The 18,286-nt window shown below is 33.0% G+C and overlaps 1 protein-coding gene across 1 annotated transcript in view; it reads left to right on the top strand.

Annotated features, from left to right (window-relative positions):
- The window catches only part of DEUP1 (deuterosome assembly protein 1), a 115,905-nt gene that overhangs the window by 85,847 nt on the left and 11,772 nt on the right, over window positions 1-18,286 (top strand). Inside the window, exon 12 of the mRNA XM_003252989.4 lies at window positions 12,002-12,198. Within this exon, the coding sequence (XP_003253037.1) occupies window positions 12,002-12,198 (197 nt within the window). The remainder of the gene's footprint in view (window positions 1-12,001; window positions 12,199-18,286) is intronic.

Below are 18,286 nucleotides of genomic sequence, written 5' to 3'. Positions count from 1 at the left end.
TTATCCTCAAGCTAGAACATTGGAATGTCTGGTTTTCTCCCTTGTTCTTTGGTTGGATTGGGCTCAATTCTGATGATTTCCCTCAAATATGCCAAGCATGCTATTTCCTTGCTTTTGTTCTTGCTGTTGCCTTTGAAATCCTACATCCTCCATGGCCTGATTCAAGTGCCAATCTTCCCCTCAATGAAGCCACCCCTGAACCGCCCCCCCTAGTCAGAATGAATGCCACATTTAGTTCGTATTTTGTTCTGACTTGTTTTGTTGCTTGTCACATTCCCAGTGGATGGCAAGCAGAGAACCATGTCTTATTGGCGTTTGTTTCACCAGTACCTCACATCTTCAGGCATAAAGTAAGTGTTCAGTGAGTGTTGGTTGATTTAAAAGAGGGAGAAATAAATGAATTATTGAGGATAAGGACTACTGGTTTTAACCAATGGCTTTATAGGTTTACACAAAGGAACTTAAACAGGCGCTGTGCATCTCCTTTCAATTGTTTAATGTAACAATAGAAAATGATCTTTATATGAGAATTTTTATTTACGGAATGAATGAAATATCATTGTTAACTTGTTTATTATTTATTTGTTCTGAGAAAATTCTAAAATAATTTTCTACCATATGAGGAATGGAAAGGATAAGAAATGAATATGGTAATTACTTAATCAGGCCTCAGTTTCCTTAGCTATAAAATGAGGGAGTTGAATTAGACATTCTCCATTGGCCCTCCTTAAGCTATGATACTATATTTCTGTGATATTATATACTTGTTCTCATAATGGTCCATATTCTAGCATCAAGAGTAGAAACATTCTGGAAGCATTCTGTCTTCTTCTTTGGGCATGGTTAATGGATCCTGTGATTGGAGTACAGATAGATAAAAAGTAAGGCATAAGTGATTTTCCTATTTGTTACATTAAAAAAACTGTGTGTCATCTATGACATTTTTATTTCTAAATGCTGAACACACAAAAAGTTAAATCAGATCCTGCCTCCATGAGTGCTTTTTTTCACTCACAAAATGGTATTTGTATTTTTTTTACATTTCAATCTGAACGTTTTTAAGTGTATATTCTGGGTCATCACAGCCCCCACTGAGCCTGCCTAATTCTGGCTCCTTTAGGTGTTTGATTTTGTTCACCTTTTTGTGTTTTTAAGAAATAGCAGACACAGAGATGTATAAAGAAGCTAATGATCCACAACCCTATCCCAATCCAAAGCTATCCAGTGCTAACGAATTAGTGTTTGTTGTAGCATTCTGTAACTTTTTCCTTGCATATGCACACATAAGGAGGAGATGGGTTGAATGTTCTTTTACAGAAATAAATGTATAATATATACATTATTCCAAAACTGCCTTTTGACAGTCCATGAACATCTCTACAAATCAGTAGATGAACATCCTTTTATTTTCCCTAATTTCTTAGAAAAAATATATGTTCATATAAGATATACATAATTTTTTATAAATTTAATCATAACTTACATAAGGGCAATTTTAGTGCGTTATTTTGTTGTTGCTGCTTGCTTTACTCCTCCCTCTTTCCTCCCCTCATCTACCTGCATTATACCCCCTCCTCTAGATGATATATGTTAACTACTTGGTATGTATTATTTTAAACTTTTTCAGATATATATACATATAGTCATATAGTACCTATTTGGGGATTTTATCATCTTTTTAAAGTTGAATCATAACACATACTTCTCTGTGTCTTGTTTTTGTTCACTCAACAGTATCCCTTGGAATCTTTCCAAGGTAACTAATTTAAGCCTATTTTATTTTTATAATAGCTTGATAATATTCCATGGTGTGTATCAAAATTTATTAAACTATTTTTATAGTTATTTCAGGGATAATTTATTCAACTCTGTTTCCAGAGTTTTGCCTGAATGAACAATGCTGTAAGAAAAATCCTTATACTTACACCTTGGAATAGCTTCCTAGCAGTAAAATTGCTAATTCAAAGGATATGTGTGTTTTAATTTTAATAGCTATTGTTAAATCATATGTCTACCATCTTTGTATGAGTACCTTTTAAAATTTCATTCTTATAGGCAATAGGTGTTATTGGTCTTTTTAATTTTTGTCATTCTGATGGTTATAATTTCTCAGTAGCTCTTTAATTTGCATTTCCCTGACTACCAGGTGAACATATTTTTGTATATTTATTGACAATGTGTACCAATATGAATTAGATATGTCCTTTGCCCATTTTTCTTTTGGCTTATTTGTCTTTTTCATGTCAATTTTTTTTTTTTTTTTTTTGAGATGGAGTCTCACTCTGTCACCCAGGCTGGAGTGCAGTAGCATGATCTTGGCTCACTGCAGCCTCTGCCTCCTGGGTTCAAGCAATTCTCCTGCCTCAGCCTCCCAAGTAGCTGGGATTACAGGCACATGCCACCATATCCAGCTAATTTTTATATATTTTTAGTAGAGATGGGGTTTAGCCATGTTGGCCAGGTTGGTCTTGAACTCCTGACCTCAAGTGATCCGCCAGCCTTGGCCTCCCAAAGTGCTGGGATTACAGGTGTGAGCCACTGCATCCACCCTCATGTCAATTTTTAACAATGCTTTTCCAACTCTGTTGTCTGTAACTTTGTTTATGACTTTTTTTGGCCATGCAAAATGCTTTAAACTTCTACTTGATCTCTTCGTTTATAGCTTCTGAGTTTCCTTCCTTGACTAACAGGGTTCTGCCTTCTAAATATATATAGCTTCAGTTTTTTTTCAAAGATTATTTTGTCTTTCATCCAAGTCTTTAATCCATTTATTTTGCATAGGATATAAAATGGAAACCAAATTTAAATTTTTATGTAAACATTAAGCTCAATTTATTTAGTTTCTCCTGGTAATTTCCTGTTGGATTGTATTTGGAATTGAAGTAAGTTTATAGATTAACTTTGATTTGGCATTTTCATTATAGTAAATTTTTCCATCCAAGAATGGCTTTCCATTTCTTTGTATTTTATGTTTTTCAAAAAGATCTTACCATTTTCTTTGTATAGGTTATGTCCTTTTCTTTTAAAATGTATTCCTAGGTGTTTTTTAAGGATGAGTTTGCTGTTAAAATAAAAAAATAAAAAATAAAATAAATAACAAAATTTATTCCCAAGTGTTTTGCAATTTTTAGTACTGTTACAAATAAAATATTTTCCTTTTTCGATATCTTGGAATTTATTTTTAATATAGAAAAAATACAAATTATCTTATTAATTTAAGTAGGCTTTTTACTAGAGGTTTCTTAGACTTTTCTGAGATACAAAATCATATCAACAAAAATAGATAGTCTTATCTCTTTTCCACTGCTCATAGTAGGTTTTTTTCTTTTTGATCATATACCATTTGCTAAAAACTCCAAGAAAATGTTAAATAATTATAGTGCTTGATGGAAAGTTTTCTAGTTTTTTATTTTAAGTGATGTGGTTTTAGAGTTTTCCTGTTTCGTATATTTGTTCTTAATTTATGGTCTTAGTTATATCTTTTTCTATTTTACTTAGAGTTGTTATTAAGAATTGCTGCTGGTTTTATCAAATGCCTTTTTAGGAAATATGACATTATGTGGGTTTTGTTTTTTAATTTATTGATGTGTAATAGACTATGGTTAACAGATTCCCCAATATTGATCCACCTTTGAGTTTTTGGAATAAACCTTTCTAGTCATTGTCTTAGTTTGATAGGGCTGCTGTAACAAAGTACCAAAAGCTGGCTGGCTTGAAACAACAGAAATTTATTGTCTTACAGTTCTAGAGGCTTGAAGTCCAAATTCAAGGTGTCAGCAGGGCTATGCTCCCTCTGAAACCTGTAGAAGAGAATGTTTCATTGCCTCTTCCTGAATTCTGGTGGTTTGCCAACAATTGTTGGCATTCCTTGACTTGTAGATACATCAGCCCAATCCTCTGTCTTCGTATGGATTTCTCCTTGTACCTCTGTCTGCACATGGGCATCTTCTTCCTGTGCTTCTTCCCATCATCGTCTCTCCTTGTGTGTCTGTTTCTGTGCCCAAATTTTTCCATTTTATAGGATGTTAGTCCTATTGGATTGGGGCCCACCCTAGTGACCTCATTTTTATGCTATAAAGACCCTATTTTCAAATAAGGTCACATTCTGAGGTACCGAGGGTTAGGATTTCAACATGTCTTTTTGGGAGTGGCACAACTAAACTTATAATAGCAATATTTTAGGAATTTTTACATACTCTCAGATTCTGTGTGGTAATATTTTATTTAGAAATGAAGATGTGCAGACTTCCAGTTTCAAAATGGTGGCATAAAAGCAAGCTGGCTTCATTCCCCCCACAGAATACCAAAAACAAATATGCAAATAAAGGCTATATATGACAAACTTACAGCTAACATCATACTAAATGGGGAAGAATTGAAAGCCTTTCCTCCAATATCTGGAACAAAATAAGGATGTCCACTTTCACCACTTTTATTCAACATAATACTCGAAGTCCTGGCCAGAGCAATTAGGCAAGAGAAAGACACAAAAGGGCATCCAGATTGGAAAGGAAGAAGTCAAATGAGCCCTGTTCACAGACGATATGATCTTATGCTTAGAAAACCCTAAAGACTCCATCAAAAAACTGTTAGAACTGATAAATTCAGTAAAGTTTCAGGATATAAAAACATACCAAAACAAGTAGCATTTTTATATGTCAATAGTGAATAATCTGAAAAAGAAATCAAGAAAGCAATCTCATTTACAATAACTACAGAGAATATGAAATACCTAAGAATCAATTTAACCAAAGAAGTGAAAGATATATACAAGGAAAACTATATATCTCTGATGAAAGAAATTGAAGAGGATAAAAAAATGGAAAGATATTGCATTCTCATGTATTGGAAGAGTTAATATTATTAAAATGACAATACTACTCACAGCAATTTACAGATTCAGTGTGATCCCTATCAAGATGCCAATGACATTCTTCAAAGAAATAGAAAAAAAACTATTCTAAAATTTATATGCAAACACAAAAGACCCTGAATAGCCAAAGCAATCCTAAGTAGAAAGAACAAAGATGGAGACAGTATACTACCTGACTTCAAAATATACTACAAAGCTATAGTAACCAAATCAACATGGTACTGGCATAAAAACAGACACATAGAACAATAGAAGAGCATAGACAACCCAGACATAAACCAATGCACTTAGAGCCAATTACTCTTCAATAACCACAATGAGATACCACTTCACACCCACTAGAATGACTAAAATTAGATACATTGAAAATAGTGTATTTTCAAGAATATACAATAGGGAAAGGACAGCCTCTTCAATAAATGGTGCTGGGAAAACTGGTGATTACATGCAGAAGAATAAAACTAGACTCCTTTCTCTCACCAAACAAAAATCAAATAAAAATTGATTAAAGACTTAAATCTAAGACATGAAACTATGAAACTACTAAAAGAAAACATTAGAGAAATACTCCACGACTTTAGTATGAGCAAAGATTTGTTTGTGTAAGATCTCAAAAATACAGGCAATCAAAGGAAAAATAGGTAAGTGGGATAATATCAAGCTGAAAAGCTTCTGCACAGCAAAGAAAAGAATCAACAAAGTGAAAAGATGACCCACAGAATGCAAGAAAATATTTGCAAACTATCCATATGACAAGGAATTAATAGCCAAAATATATAAAGAGCTCAAAAAAACTCAATAGTAATAAAACAAATAATTTGATTTAATAATGGCCAAAAGATCTGAATAGACATTTCTCAAAAGAAGACATACAAATGGCCAACAGGTATATGAAAAAAAAATTCAGCATCACTAGTCATCAGAGAAACACAAATCAAAACCACAATCAGACATCATCACATTCCAGTTAAAATGACTTTTATTTAAAAAGACAGGCAATAATGGATGCTGGCAAGGATTTCGACAAAGGGGAACCCTCATACACTGTTGGTGGGAATGTAAATTAGTATAGCACCTATGGAGAACAGTATAAAGTTTCCTCAAAAAACTAAAACTAAAACTATGATATGGTCCAGCAATTCCACTATTGGATATATATTCAAAAGAAATATATTCAATATTGGATATATATTCAAATCAATATATCAAAGAGATACCTGCACTCCTGTGTTTATTGCAGCATTATTTTCAATAGTCAAAATGTAGAATCAACCTAAGTGCTTATCAGTGGATGAATGGATAAAGAAATGTGGTATACATACACAATGGAATATTATTCAGCCAGAAAAAAAATAAATAAAATCCTGTCATTTGTAGCAAAGGGATGAAACTGCTAGAGGTCATTATGTTAAGTGAAATAAGCAAAGCACAGAAAGACAAATGTTGCATGTTCTCACTCCTATGTGGGAGCTGAAAACGTGGATCTCATGAAGATAGAAAGTAAATTGGTGGTTACCAGAGGCTAAGAAGGATAGGGAGGAAGGGAGAATGAAGAGAAGTTGGTTAACAGGTACAAGTATACTGTTTGGAAATATTACCTATTGTTCAACGCTAGGTAATATATATGTATAGATATATGTATGATCTATTATACATTTCAAAATAGCCAAAAGAGAATAATTTTGTTTCTAGCATAAAGAAAAGACAAATATTTAAGGTGATGATACCTCAAGTATACTGATTTGATCTCTACAAATTATTTAAATGTGCTAATTTATCCTATGTACTCTGAAAATACATCTATTGTGGATCAATAAAAGAAGAATTTAAAATCTGTGTGTATATATGAGATTTGTATATGGTTCTTTTTCTACTTGTTTTAAGGTTATACCGTATTTATAATATAAATTGGGAACTTTATGAGTTCTTTAGAATAGTTTAAGTAATATTGGAAGTATCAGTTCTTTAAAGGTTAGAAAGAATTTAGCTGTGAAACTGGACCTGGTAAATCTTCAATGATTTTTCCACTCTCTTTTAGAGTACTTGGTATATCCAAGTTTCACTACTACTTCTTAGTAGTACTTCGTAGGCTATTATGGTAATTTGTATTTTTCTAGGAAATCAATTTCAACTTGTTTTATTATTACCAAAGGTAGTAATGTCCTACAGTTCTTTTTATCTCTTCTATATTCTGTTTATAATTCCTTTCTTATTCCTAAGCTTGTATAGTTTAGCATGCTCTCTATTTTTTGTTTTAACTCTGACTCACAAGTGATTTATTTTATTAGTATTTAAAAATATTTGGATTTATTATTCTTTTCATATATTTTTCTTAGTTTTATTATTTTTAGTTTCATCAGTTAATTTTCTCTTTCTGCTGTTTTATTTGGTTATCCTTTCTTAATGAAGAAAATTTCTTGAAGAAAACTTACATCTATTATATATTAAAATTTCATAATTAGGAAAAAATCCATAATTAGTTAATTCTTTCTGAAATAATTGGAATGCATAAATATAAAATTAAATAATTGGTGCTGAAATTTTATGTCAGGCAACAGAAACAAGATATTTACATCATTATTTTTGTCTTCTAAAATATGTGCTATTTGGAAAATATTAAAATAATAACTTTTTCCTTTCTACAGGGAAATTACTGATCTTCAGGTTGGTTATTTCTAACCAATTATAGCTTTGAGGATCTTTCTGCTTGACTACCTATGAAGCTCCTTGCTCATTTCCACTTAGAGAATGAAAGTTTGCCACAGGCAGCCACCCATTTCTAGGAATGCATGGGGTTATGCAGCTCCCATTTGGGGAATGTACTGATGGGACTAACTACCTGGTATCTAAGGTTTCCTGGGTCTCAGTGAGGAACGTAGAATAGTGGAGAAAAGTGAAGGGTTTTCTCTTATTCTGCTCTTAGGCAGCTAACAAATAATCAAGCTTATCGTTGTAGGTTTTTTAATGCCATATTTACTTAGTCCTACAATTGTATTATTAATTCTTTTATTTAAGAAAGTTGTAATAAAGTCAGATTTAATTAGAACTCAGAATCTGTGGTAATTTTTAAGAGGACTAATTTGTTTTTCACTATCTGTAAAGTTTTCTAAATAAAATAGTAACATAAAAAATTAGCACCTTTACAATGATTAAAACATCCATTTACGTACTGAAAATTAACATACCAACTACAAAACATCATTAAAGCCAGTCTTTCTGTCAAAATGCTTTTTTAGCCTAATTGTTACTGTTAAATATACATAAGTAAAAAGAAAAACCATACATGCAAAATATTATTTAGACACTTCAGTAATTAAGCCAGCCTCATCCTAATCTATTGAAGTAAATGAGCACCAGGAGGTTTTGCCATTTCAAGAATAAAGAAATGGATTAAAACTATCAAACTCTAAAATTTTGAAAGAAACAAAAATTGAGTAAATGCGTAAAAAGAATCCATCAGAAACACAAGAGGTGGGGGTGGATATATTCCTGAAATCATTAGAAATGCATTTAAGAAGAACATTAAATGGGAGGGTCCCAGAAAAGGGTTTTGTAAAGGAAAATGCACTCTTAAATGTAAAACATGCCAATACATTACCTGTGTAATTCTTTTAGTTCATGCTCACAACACTTATTTAATTATGGCACATTTAGGAAATTGCAGGGTTTTAAAAGTCATTATTATCATTCTTAATTACTTTAAACCAACATTGGATCAAAAATAATCACAGATTAAATCTAATTTTATAGGAAAAGCTTAAACCAAATTTTAACTGAGCAGCCAACCATCAAGAATTCTATAATTTGACTGGTAGATATCTTATTAAGAGTCAAATTTTGAGTCTTATTCTCATCCCTTTACAACCAGGTCTGCCCATATGATTATTTTTCCTTATGGAGGGAAAAAATTTATAAGGCCCTGCCTCCTTTATTTTTATCACAAATCTACTCTAATTTTAGAATAAGCACTCCTTCCTCTTCTAAACAAGAGACTACAGATTGCTCTTTTATCTGCATTTATGCCTCTCAAAAAGAATAAATGTTGAGAAATCCTAAAGGCAGAGCTTAATAAGCAGAGAAACACCTTCAATGGCCTTCCTTTTTCAAAGAGCACCTTGGTCAGTAGCTTTAGAAGCATATAAGCTTCCCTGTATTGATTTGTGGAAAAGTTTGCCCTCCTGAAGCATTTTCTTCCATTCAAAAATGAGACTTTGCTACATATTTACAAAACCTCCATAATAGGTAGTAAGCGGAAAATGTAGTAAGCAGATTCGGCCTTTGAAGCAAAAAATGAAATATGTAAACATTTTAATACCTAATATGTATGTATTTCTGCACTTATTTATTACTGTTGATACTAATATGATAGTATGTAAATAATTTTCAATGTGCAAGTAGTCAAAAATTTTACAAAACTTAGGATGATTTTATGGGATGCTTTATGAAAGGCACTCAAAGCTTTAAGCTTAGGAACTTAATTCTAAGCTGTAATGATTTATTGTTTTATAGACTTTGAACCATAGATATTTGGAGCTTCGAAAAAGATGTTTTACTCAGGTTATTTTTGTATGCTAAAATATTACCCTTTTGAAAACATAGAACTATTGTTTAAACAGCAGCTACACAACTCATGCATATTCGAATCTGAGGAGTAGAAAGAACTGTGTAAAATCATTTAGAGCATTTTTCATGAGTTTTTATTGTGAGAATATATCCTATTTTTTAAAATTTTGTGACAAGTTTAGATACTCCCTAGGAAACTTATGTTTAATTGAAATGGCCTCAGCAATCTTTATTCTTACTCTAAACCTCTCATTTTGTAATTTAGACATGCTTCATATTCTATTCTGAGGACACACTAAAATTGAGTGTCTCCTACCAGGTAGTGAAAGTTCATAAGGAAGATACATTACTCAGAATTATGTAGAACTGGCACAATCTCAACTGTAAGATCAGTAAGATGGAATGATCTGGAATCAGACCGCAGTCTATATTAATTTAGTATATAATTTGCTGAATCATCCAACAGTGGAGAATAGATGTTTTCATCAATATGTGACTAGAACAATTCCAGTAATGATTAATTTTAAGTCTTTTCTCATTTTGTACAAAATTAATACCAAATAACTAAATAATTAAATATAAAATAATGAAATTATAAAACAAATAGAAAATACAAGTGAATATTTATTAGCTTTTAGGATGAAAAGAAAAATATAAAAGCAAGGAATAAGTCACAGGGGAAAAAGACTGACAGATTTCATTAAATAAAAATTTTAAAAAACTTTCTGTATAAAATATATCACACACTAAAATTAAAACTTAAAATCACATGGAAAACATATTTTCAACTAACTTAAGAAACAGTAACTTAGGATTAGTACACCTAATGTAAAAAAGCTTCCTTCAAATTAGTAAGAAAAACACAGACATCCTAATGAGAAAATAAGCTAAGGACACAAATAGCACAGACACCCTAATGAGAAAATAAGCTAAGGACACAAATAGACAATTGACAAAAGATAGAGTAAAATTTGCCAGGAAACATATATAGTCTACTTCACTAATAGCTAAATAAAAGTTACTATTTTTATCTATGAAGTTGGCACATTTAACGAAATGGTAATATTGAATGGTTGCGAGTGTAGTAAGACAGACTCCTTAATACATTAGTGGTGGGAATTTATGAGATTGAAATTTATAAGATTTATAGGGGAGGGGGCTGGACATTTTTTAATCAAGGTCTTCAACAACATTCACACAATTTAACCCAGTGGTCCCACTCCTTGGACTCTGGCTAAAGAAATATAGACCAAGATTTGTATGTAAGGAAATCAACACAGTGTTAATTATTTTGAAAAAAAAAAAAAAAACTAAATTCAACAATAGAAGAATGGCTAAATAAATTTATTTGTACCTCTACCGATGCAGTCATTAAAAATCTTACTTTTTACGAATATACAATGTTAAAGGGAAAATAGTTTCCAAAACTTCACTGCATTTTATACATTACAGTTTTGTAACTATAGTTACAATGTTGTAAGTATGCATATGTTATATTTTATACTGACTATATTTCCTATTGATATTTATACAGTCTTGTACTGCATAGCAATGTTTTAGTCAACAATGGACTGCATATTAGGACAGTGGTCCCAAAAGATTATAATATTTCTATGTTTATGTATGTTCAGATACACAAATACTTATACAGGTTTGTAGCCTAGAAACAATAGGCTTTACCTTACAGCCTAGGTGTGTAGTAGGCTATACCATCTAGGTTTGTGTAGGCACATTGTATGATCACATGATGAAATCAGCTGATGTCGCATTTGTCAGAATGTATCCCCATAATTAAACAACACGATTGTATATTAATTATAATTTTCTAAGTAGCCATACATTATAATTATATTGATATTTTATGTTGATATTGTATTTTCTATTGGTAGGAAAAAGACTAGAAAGATATAAATGTTAATAGCAGTTATCACTGAGTGTTGGTAGTATGGAATATTTATTTTGTTCTTAATACCTTATATTTTCTATAATGACATATATATGATTTTATGTGCCCATATATTAATACATGCCCATCTTATTTTAATCAGAAAAAAATTCTTTTAAAATTTAAATGCACATTATTTCTAGTTCCATTATTAATCAACACTAGAAGGTATATACTATGAACACAAAAAAACTTGAAATCTGGCTAATTTGTTCTGTTAGGTTGGTGCAAAAGTAATTGCAGTTTTGCCATTGAAAGTAAGGGCAAAAACCGCAATTACTTTTGCAGCAACCTAAATAGATACAGAGAACAATAATGCATAGAGTAAACCTTTTCTGTTTTGGAGCATGAGCAATATTGTATGTATTGCACCATCCAACAGTGGGGATGATACAATACATACATCATTGCAAATGTGTTCCGCAACAGCTACCCCTGGGTATCTGCTTGTTGTGAGGAGGTGAGGGGGTGGAAAGGAGCTTTTAGAAAGTGAGCAAGAGTACAGCCACATCACTCAGTCAAATGAAAGGGCCTTTCCAGCACACGTCTCCAAACACACAGAAAATATGCATTACTTATAAGGGGCAGTTTATTCAATGATAGTTTATTTTATTCTCTAGAGTATGGACTTCACTAACAGGGAACATTCAAGGCATACATCTATTAATAAACTGCAATATGAGAATGAAAGGCTCCGAAATGATCTTGCAAAACTTCATGTCAATGGAAAATCAACCTGGACTAATCAAAACACCTATGAAGAAACAGGAAGATATGCCTATCAAAGCCAAATAAAAGTGGAAAAAAATGAAGAGAGGTATGCTGGCTCCATTATATAAGGGCATAAGTTTAAAAACATGTAATTAAAATTTATTTTTAAAGAATTCAAATCATAACTTTATACGCTTTCCCTTCTGTGGTTTAAAATTTATTTTATAATGATAATGCAGTAGGCTAGATACATTGCTTTATAAGAAATTGTGTCGATTTGAAATGCGTGGAGTGTTACAGTGGATTTTAGTTTGTTAGTCATCTCAGATCTTTTTGGAAACTGAGGTGGTATACAAAACATACAGATAAGTAATTTTACTTTTGATGTCATGGGAACAGAGAAAACTAGATTTTAATAGGTATATTGTTCAAACAAAATAGAAAATATAGGAACATGTCACTTCTCACCTACCTTCAATAATAGATACACTTTCTTTTTTTGTTGTTTTTGTTTTTTGGGATTTGTTTGTTTGTTTTGAGATGGAGTCTCGCTCTGTCGCCCAGGCTGGAGTGCAGTGGTGTGATCTCCGCTCACTCCAACCTCTGCCTCCCGGGTTCAAGTGATTCTCATGCCTCAGCCTCCCAAGTAACTGGGACTACAGGCCCCCACCACTACACCCAGATAATTTTCGTATTTTTAGTAGAGACAATGTTTCACTATGTTGGCCAGGCTGGTCTCGAACTCCTGACCACAAGTGATCCACCCACCTCAGCCTCCCAAAGTGCTGGGATTACAGGCGTGAGCCACCGCACCCAGTCAATAGATACACTTTCTATTGACATTCTAGCAGTGGCAACAAATTATTGGTCATTTTGTAGAGAAGGAATCTATGGATGTATAAGAGGTTTTCTCCAAATGAAGAGAAGTGTATGGAAAATCATTATCTGCTGTCCACATTATTCCCATACTCTGTAAAAGGTCTTATTCAAAATTAAAATCTATCAAGCATAAAAATAGGCTAATTTATTCAATTTTAATACAAGATTTATGGAGTCATAACAGTCTCTGAAAGCCTTTTACTGTTTTCCCAAACTTGGAAAATGCTGAACGAAATACACAAATTTCTTTTATACAATATTTCTCAGAGCCATTAATATGTTAACTTACACTGTGAGTGTCCAACAAGGGATATGGTATGCAGCACTCCCCAGACATATTCGATATCAATTTATTATTTCATTTCATACTGCCAAGAAATGGTGGATTAGTAGGTCCAGACCCAACTTCATTGCAACATTTGCTCATAAGCTCATAATAGTTAGCATGAAAAACCTTATATTTTGTTGTTATATAACAGAATTAATATTTACAGCCCTGGAAAATTTTCTTAACCTTTGTCACCCTCGATTTTCTATCTGACAAACAAGGTTAATAATTGTAAGATTTTCATGAGGATTATAGGAGAAAAACCGTATACAACTTATACTTCCATAAATGTTAACAATTATTACTAACAAAATTGTTAGTATTTATAATAATATTAATATTTCTCCCACAACTTACAGTACATAAAAAGTATATTTGGGCAAATAGACAGATGGCTGAATCTGACATAGCCTCAAAGATAGTTCTGTGGGGGAGAGGTGGTGCCAGACTCATCTTTTTAAGTAAGCATACTCAGCTCTACAGGTAGATAAATCCATAAGTCCATGGGATATATTAAAAAAAATGTTCAACATAAAACAGATGTTCAGCATTCTTATGGGTATAGTACAGCCCCCTCCTACTTTCAGCACCTCAGCTATGTGTATATTAGAAGGATATATTGTAGCCCCATGCAGGAAACAGTAACCATTCAAAAGTACCAAATTAATAACCTCTTTTCAGGTAAAGAAGCAAATGAAGGAGGACTGACTGCCACCCCTAAAAAGCATCATGGTGGGGTGCTGTGGTGGGGTGTTGGTAGTGGCAGCAGCAGCAGGATAAAAGCAGTGTAGGAAGGATGAAAGAGGTCACTGGGCACGGCCATGGACCAGTTCTCTGGTGAATGTGTCCATGTGAAGATCTGTCCAAAGGAGTGTAATCTTGATTTTGGTGTAAGAATATATGTTCTAATATGGAACAAATAAGCTTTACAGAGTACTTATGGATTCATTCTCCATTGGTCAAATTACGACTCCCATGTACTGTATATAGTTGCCTCATTGCGAGAGAAAAGCAAGCCCGTGAAGACACTATAAAGGGTCATCTGCGTATGTTAGTCACTGATCTGTATTGAGCACCCATTGGGTACAGAACACTATTTCCTATTTGTGCTAGTTGGGAATAACTTTGAAAGCGTTAGATGGAGATACCAGGTGTTGTTATTTAAACAAAAAGACAGTTATTCTGCCTTTTATTATTTTTAGAAAGTATTTTTATTGTTTGGGTTGCCCCCTTTTTTCTCTTTGTCAGCCAGTACAGAATGTGTTAAAAGTATCTAACAAAAACAAGACAGTAGGGGACACAAAAAGCAACATAAGAGGTAAAATGCTCAGCAGGAGATTATCTTAATAAGCAGTTTAGGCTGCTATTCCTGCTGCAAAGCCTTGTGTCCTGCCAGTTTCATTTGTTGAAAGTTTCATTAAATTTGTTTTAATGCCTTGTCTGATTTCAGTGTTCTCCAGTGACCTGTTTTTTAAAAGAAACAGTATTTCAAATGTTCTGAATAAATTATTACCATGTAAAACCTACTATGGGGAAGAGTTGTTGAGATGCAAGGACACTGTGAACTCACCAGTGAAGAGCTGCAAAGCAGATATCTCTCTGTTAATGTTAGCAACTGAAAAATGAAATCATCTTTTTTTCCCTCACAACACAGCTCAGTGAAGTGAAATAGTAAGAAACTATATATGTATATTTGTTAGGCATAAATTAATCAAAAACATACAAAGTATCTTTACATATCAATGGCTAATGCAGTAAGGTCTTGTTAAAGTGTTTGAGGAAGGAAAAAGCTTTTAGATAAAAGTATATGAAGAAAATGTTCCACAAAATGTTAAGATCCATAGTCTAATTTTAAGGCAATTCTTACTTTTAACTGAGGAAGATTTGTATAATACATTCTTAACCTTTTATTCACTCTGAAGCAACTCGGTTTTGTGGTTTTTCACTCCTGTTCAAAGTGATACATTTTTAATGCTCATTCACTTAAAATGTGAAGCATTTTAGGATATTCAAAAGCATTTGCTTTCCAATAAGACAGCTACTTAGCACTTTCTTAAAAAATATGAGTGAGAGGTGATTGAATTTGGTGTGGATGTTTTAAATATTGTTTTTAAAAGTTAGAGTTTTGAAGTTTCAGGATAATTTACAAGCTAATTTGGAGTAGTGGTATGTAGAGCTATTAATATGTAACTAATTTTAATGACAAATCAATTTTGTAATAAATGGAGTTTTATCTCTATATAAGACACATACTTAAAAATGAATTTATGGTTTTAAAAGTTGTATCATGTACTAGACAGATTTTAGCAGTCAAACATTAATCATTAAAATGGCTTCGAGTTTAGCTAATAAATTAAGAGTTTCTAATACTAAAAAACCACAGTCAGCAGGTTTGTAATAACCACTCACAAGATCTCTTGTCAAGGAATGAATAGACATCTAGAAGCCTAAATCTGAGAATGTTTGTACTGTGGTTTTGCTCAATAAGGAGCAAAACATAGGTTGACAGTTCTAGTACAGGAAACAATGAGCAGTTCATGGAATAGGGAGTTTAGTGGAGTGTTGGAAGATGAGGCTGGAAAAAGGTAAAGAGGGAATCTTGCTCCATGCTAAGGACATTATCCTATGGCCAAGGGGAATATTAATGGAGGGACAGGACTGGATGTACATGTCCAACAAAGCTGAAAATTGTGAAGCGTTGACTCAAGTCTCAAGTGGACAGAGTTCTGCTCTGCAGCAAAGCAACGGGGGCCTGCTATCCTGGTGAAACCACGCAGCAGCCTTGGAATAGGCCTGTGGAAAAGATCATTGAACAGATCCGCTTGTGAGAGGATATTAAAAGCCTTCCGAAGTCATTTTTAAAGTAGCTTTTAAATTGATATGCATAGCACTTTATGCAAGGTGGTTTTATGAAGTATTTGAATAGCTGTATTCTTGAAGAACTTGTCAGATGATTTAAAACAAAAGTACTTTACTTCATAATGTCGTCTCTACATTTTATTGATCTTACACTAAAAAGAATGTCCCTATATAAATGTTAGTAATTAACACCATAAAACTATATCTGTACATCCAAAGCAAAATGGATAATTAAGATAATTATTTAGATAATTTAGCACAAATAATACTTTGCCTAAAATCTCTGTGAGATAACAGAGAGATATATACTTCTTGAATCGCTACTAATTTTTTTTCACCTTGCTTTGAAGTATAGATAGTAACCTCACTCAAAAGGTTCAGCTAAAGATTATATGCAGATGTACTATGCAAATGTTATAATTCTACTTGAATTGTGAGATGTTTCATCTTATTGTGCACATCATAAACCATGTTATTTCAGTTTAATTTGCTGTTCTGTTTCCATGGTAATTATAGTTTGAGAGAATGAGTAAAAAAAAAAGATATTTCTCAAGATAAGCAAAAGTGGAAAACATGTTGTATTTGTTTTTGTGTACTCATTTACAGATGCCTCACTTAACTTTTATTGCTATTTGTATGCATAGCTTTGAAAATGTTTGTATAATAAGAAACAAGTCTGTAAATTAGATAGTCTTTGGATAAGATCAGAGAAAAATAATGTGAAATTTTTTTTAACTCTGTTAAATTAAACTATGAAGGCTTTGAAAAGGGCTAATCAACACCTGTGGAGAATTTGAACCATTAGTAAAAATAAATAATTTCAAATTGAAGGGATTTTCATTTTGATGGTCTTTGATGATTTATTTAATTATTTAATTATTTATTTAATTATTTATTTAGAGATGGAGTCTCTCTCTGTTGCCCAGGCTGGAGTGCAGTAGCGCGATCTTGGCTCACTGCAAGCTCCGCCTCCTGGGTTCATGCCATTCTCCTGCCTCAGCCTCCTGAGTAGCTGGGACTACAGGCGCCTGCCGTCAGGCCAGGCTAATTTTTTTGTATTTTTAGTAGCGACGGAGTTTCACCATGTTAGCCGAGATGGTCTCGATCTCCTGACCTTGTGATCCGCCCGCCTCAGCCTCTCAAAGTGCTGGGATTACAGGCGTGAGCCACTGCGCCCAGCCTCTTTGATGATTTTATTACATCTAAACCCCAGTTTCATGAAAGATATTTATTTAATCCCAAACAGCCCATACCTTTAGGTCCCTTTTTGCAAAACTTTAGGATAAATTGGTTTGTTATATGTTTTATTATTCATCTGCTTAGTCAACAAACCAAAATTCAAAATCTCAATGTTATTGTTTTCAGTCTCATTTTCTAACCTATGTTTTAGCACAAACAAATTCCATGCTATATGACTTTCATTGAAATAGTGGGGGTTTTTAAGTCAAGAAAATCTGGATTTGAGTCCAAAATCTAAAGACATCACTTTCTAGCAATTTATTCTGATTTAAAAAGTAAATAATTAGACGAATAATTGAACTTTTAAATCTTAGTCTCCTCATCTGTGGATAGTATCCAGCGTATTAGGGTTATTTTGAAGATCAGATTAGTTTAATAATAATAACACCTAATCTTTACTGAACATTTACTATGTGCCAGGCATTGTTTTCTAAGTGTTTTACATATATTAACCATTCAACTCTCATAACAACCCTTTTATAAGTGAGAAAATTAAAATCACAGAGGGATAAAGTTACCTGCTCAAGATCACACAACTAGTAACTGGAGGAGCTTAGGAGATGGTGTAAATTGTAAGCATGTTTTAAATTATCAAAATCTATAGAAATTAGAGTTATTCAAAGACTTGTTGGCTGGGCACAGTGACTCATGCCTGTAATCCAGGCACTTTGGGAGGCCAACACAGGCGAATCACAAGGTCAGGAGATCGAGACCATCCTGGCTAACACAGTGAAGCCCTGTCTCTACTAAAAATAAAGAAAATTAGCCTGGCGTGGTGGCGGGCGCCTGTAGTCCCAGCTACTCGGGAGACAGGAGAGTCTCTTGAACCTGGGAGGCAGAGGTTGCAGTGAGCTAAGATCACGCCACTGCACTGCAGCCTGGGCGACAG

The sequence above is a fragment of the Nomascus leucogenys genome, chromosome 15 (genome assembly GCF_006542625.1).
Source record: "Nomascus leucogenys isolate Asia chromosome 15, Asia_NLE_v1, whole genome shotgun sequence".
NCBI lineage: Eukaryota > Metazoa > Chordata > Mammalia > Primates > Hylobatidae > Nomascus > Nomascus leucogenys.
The sequence above is the reverse complement of the archived record's forward strand: the minus strand, read 5'-3'. Positions and strand labels throughout refer to the sequence as shown.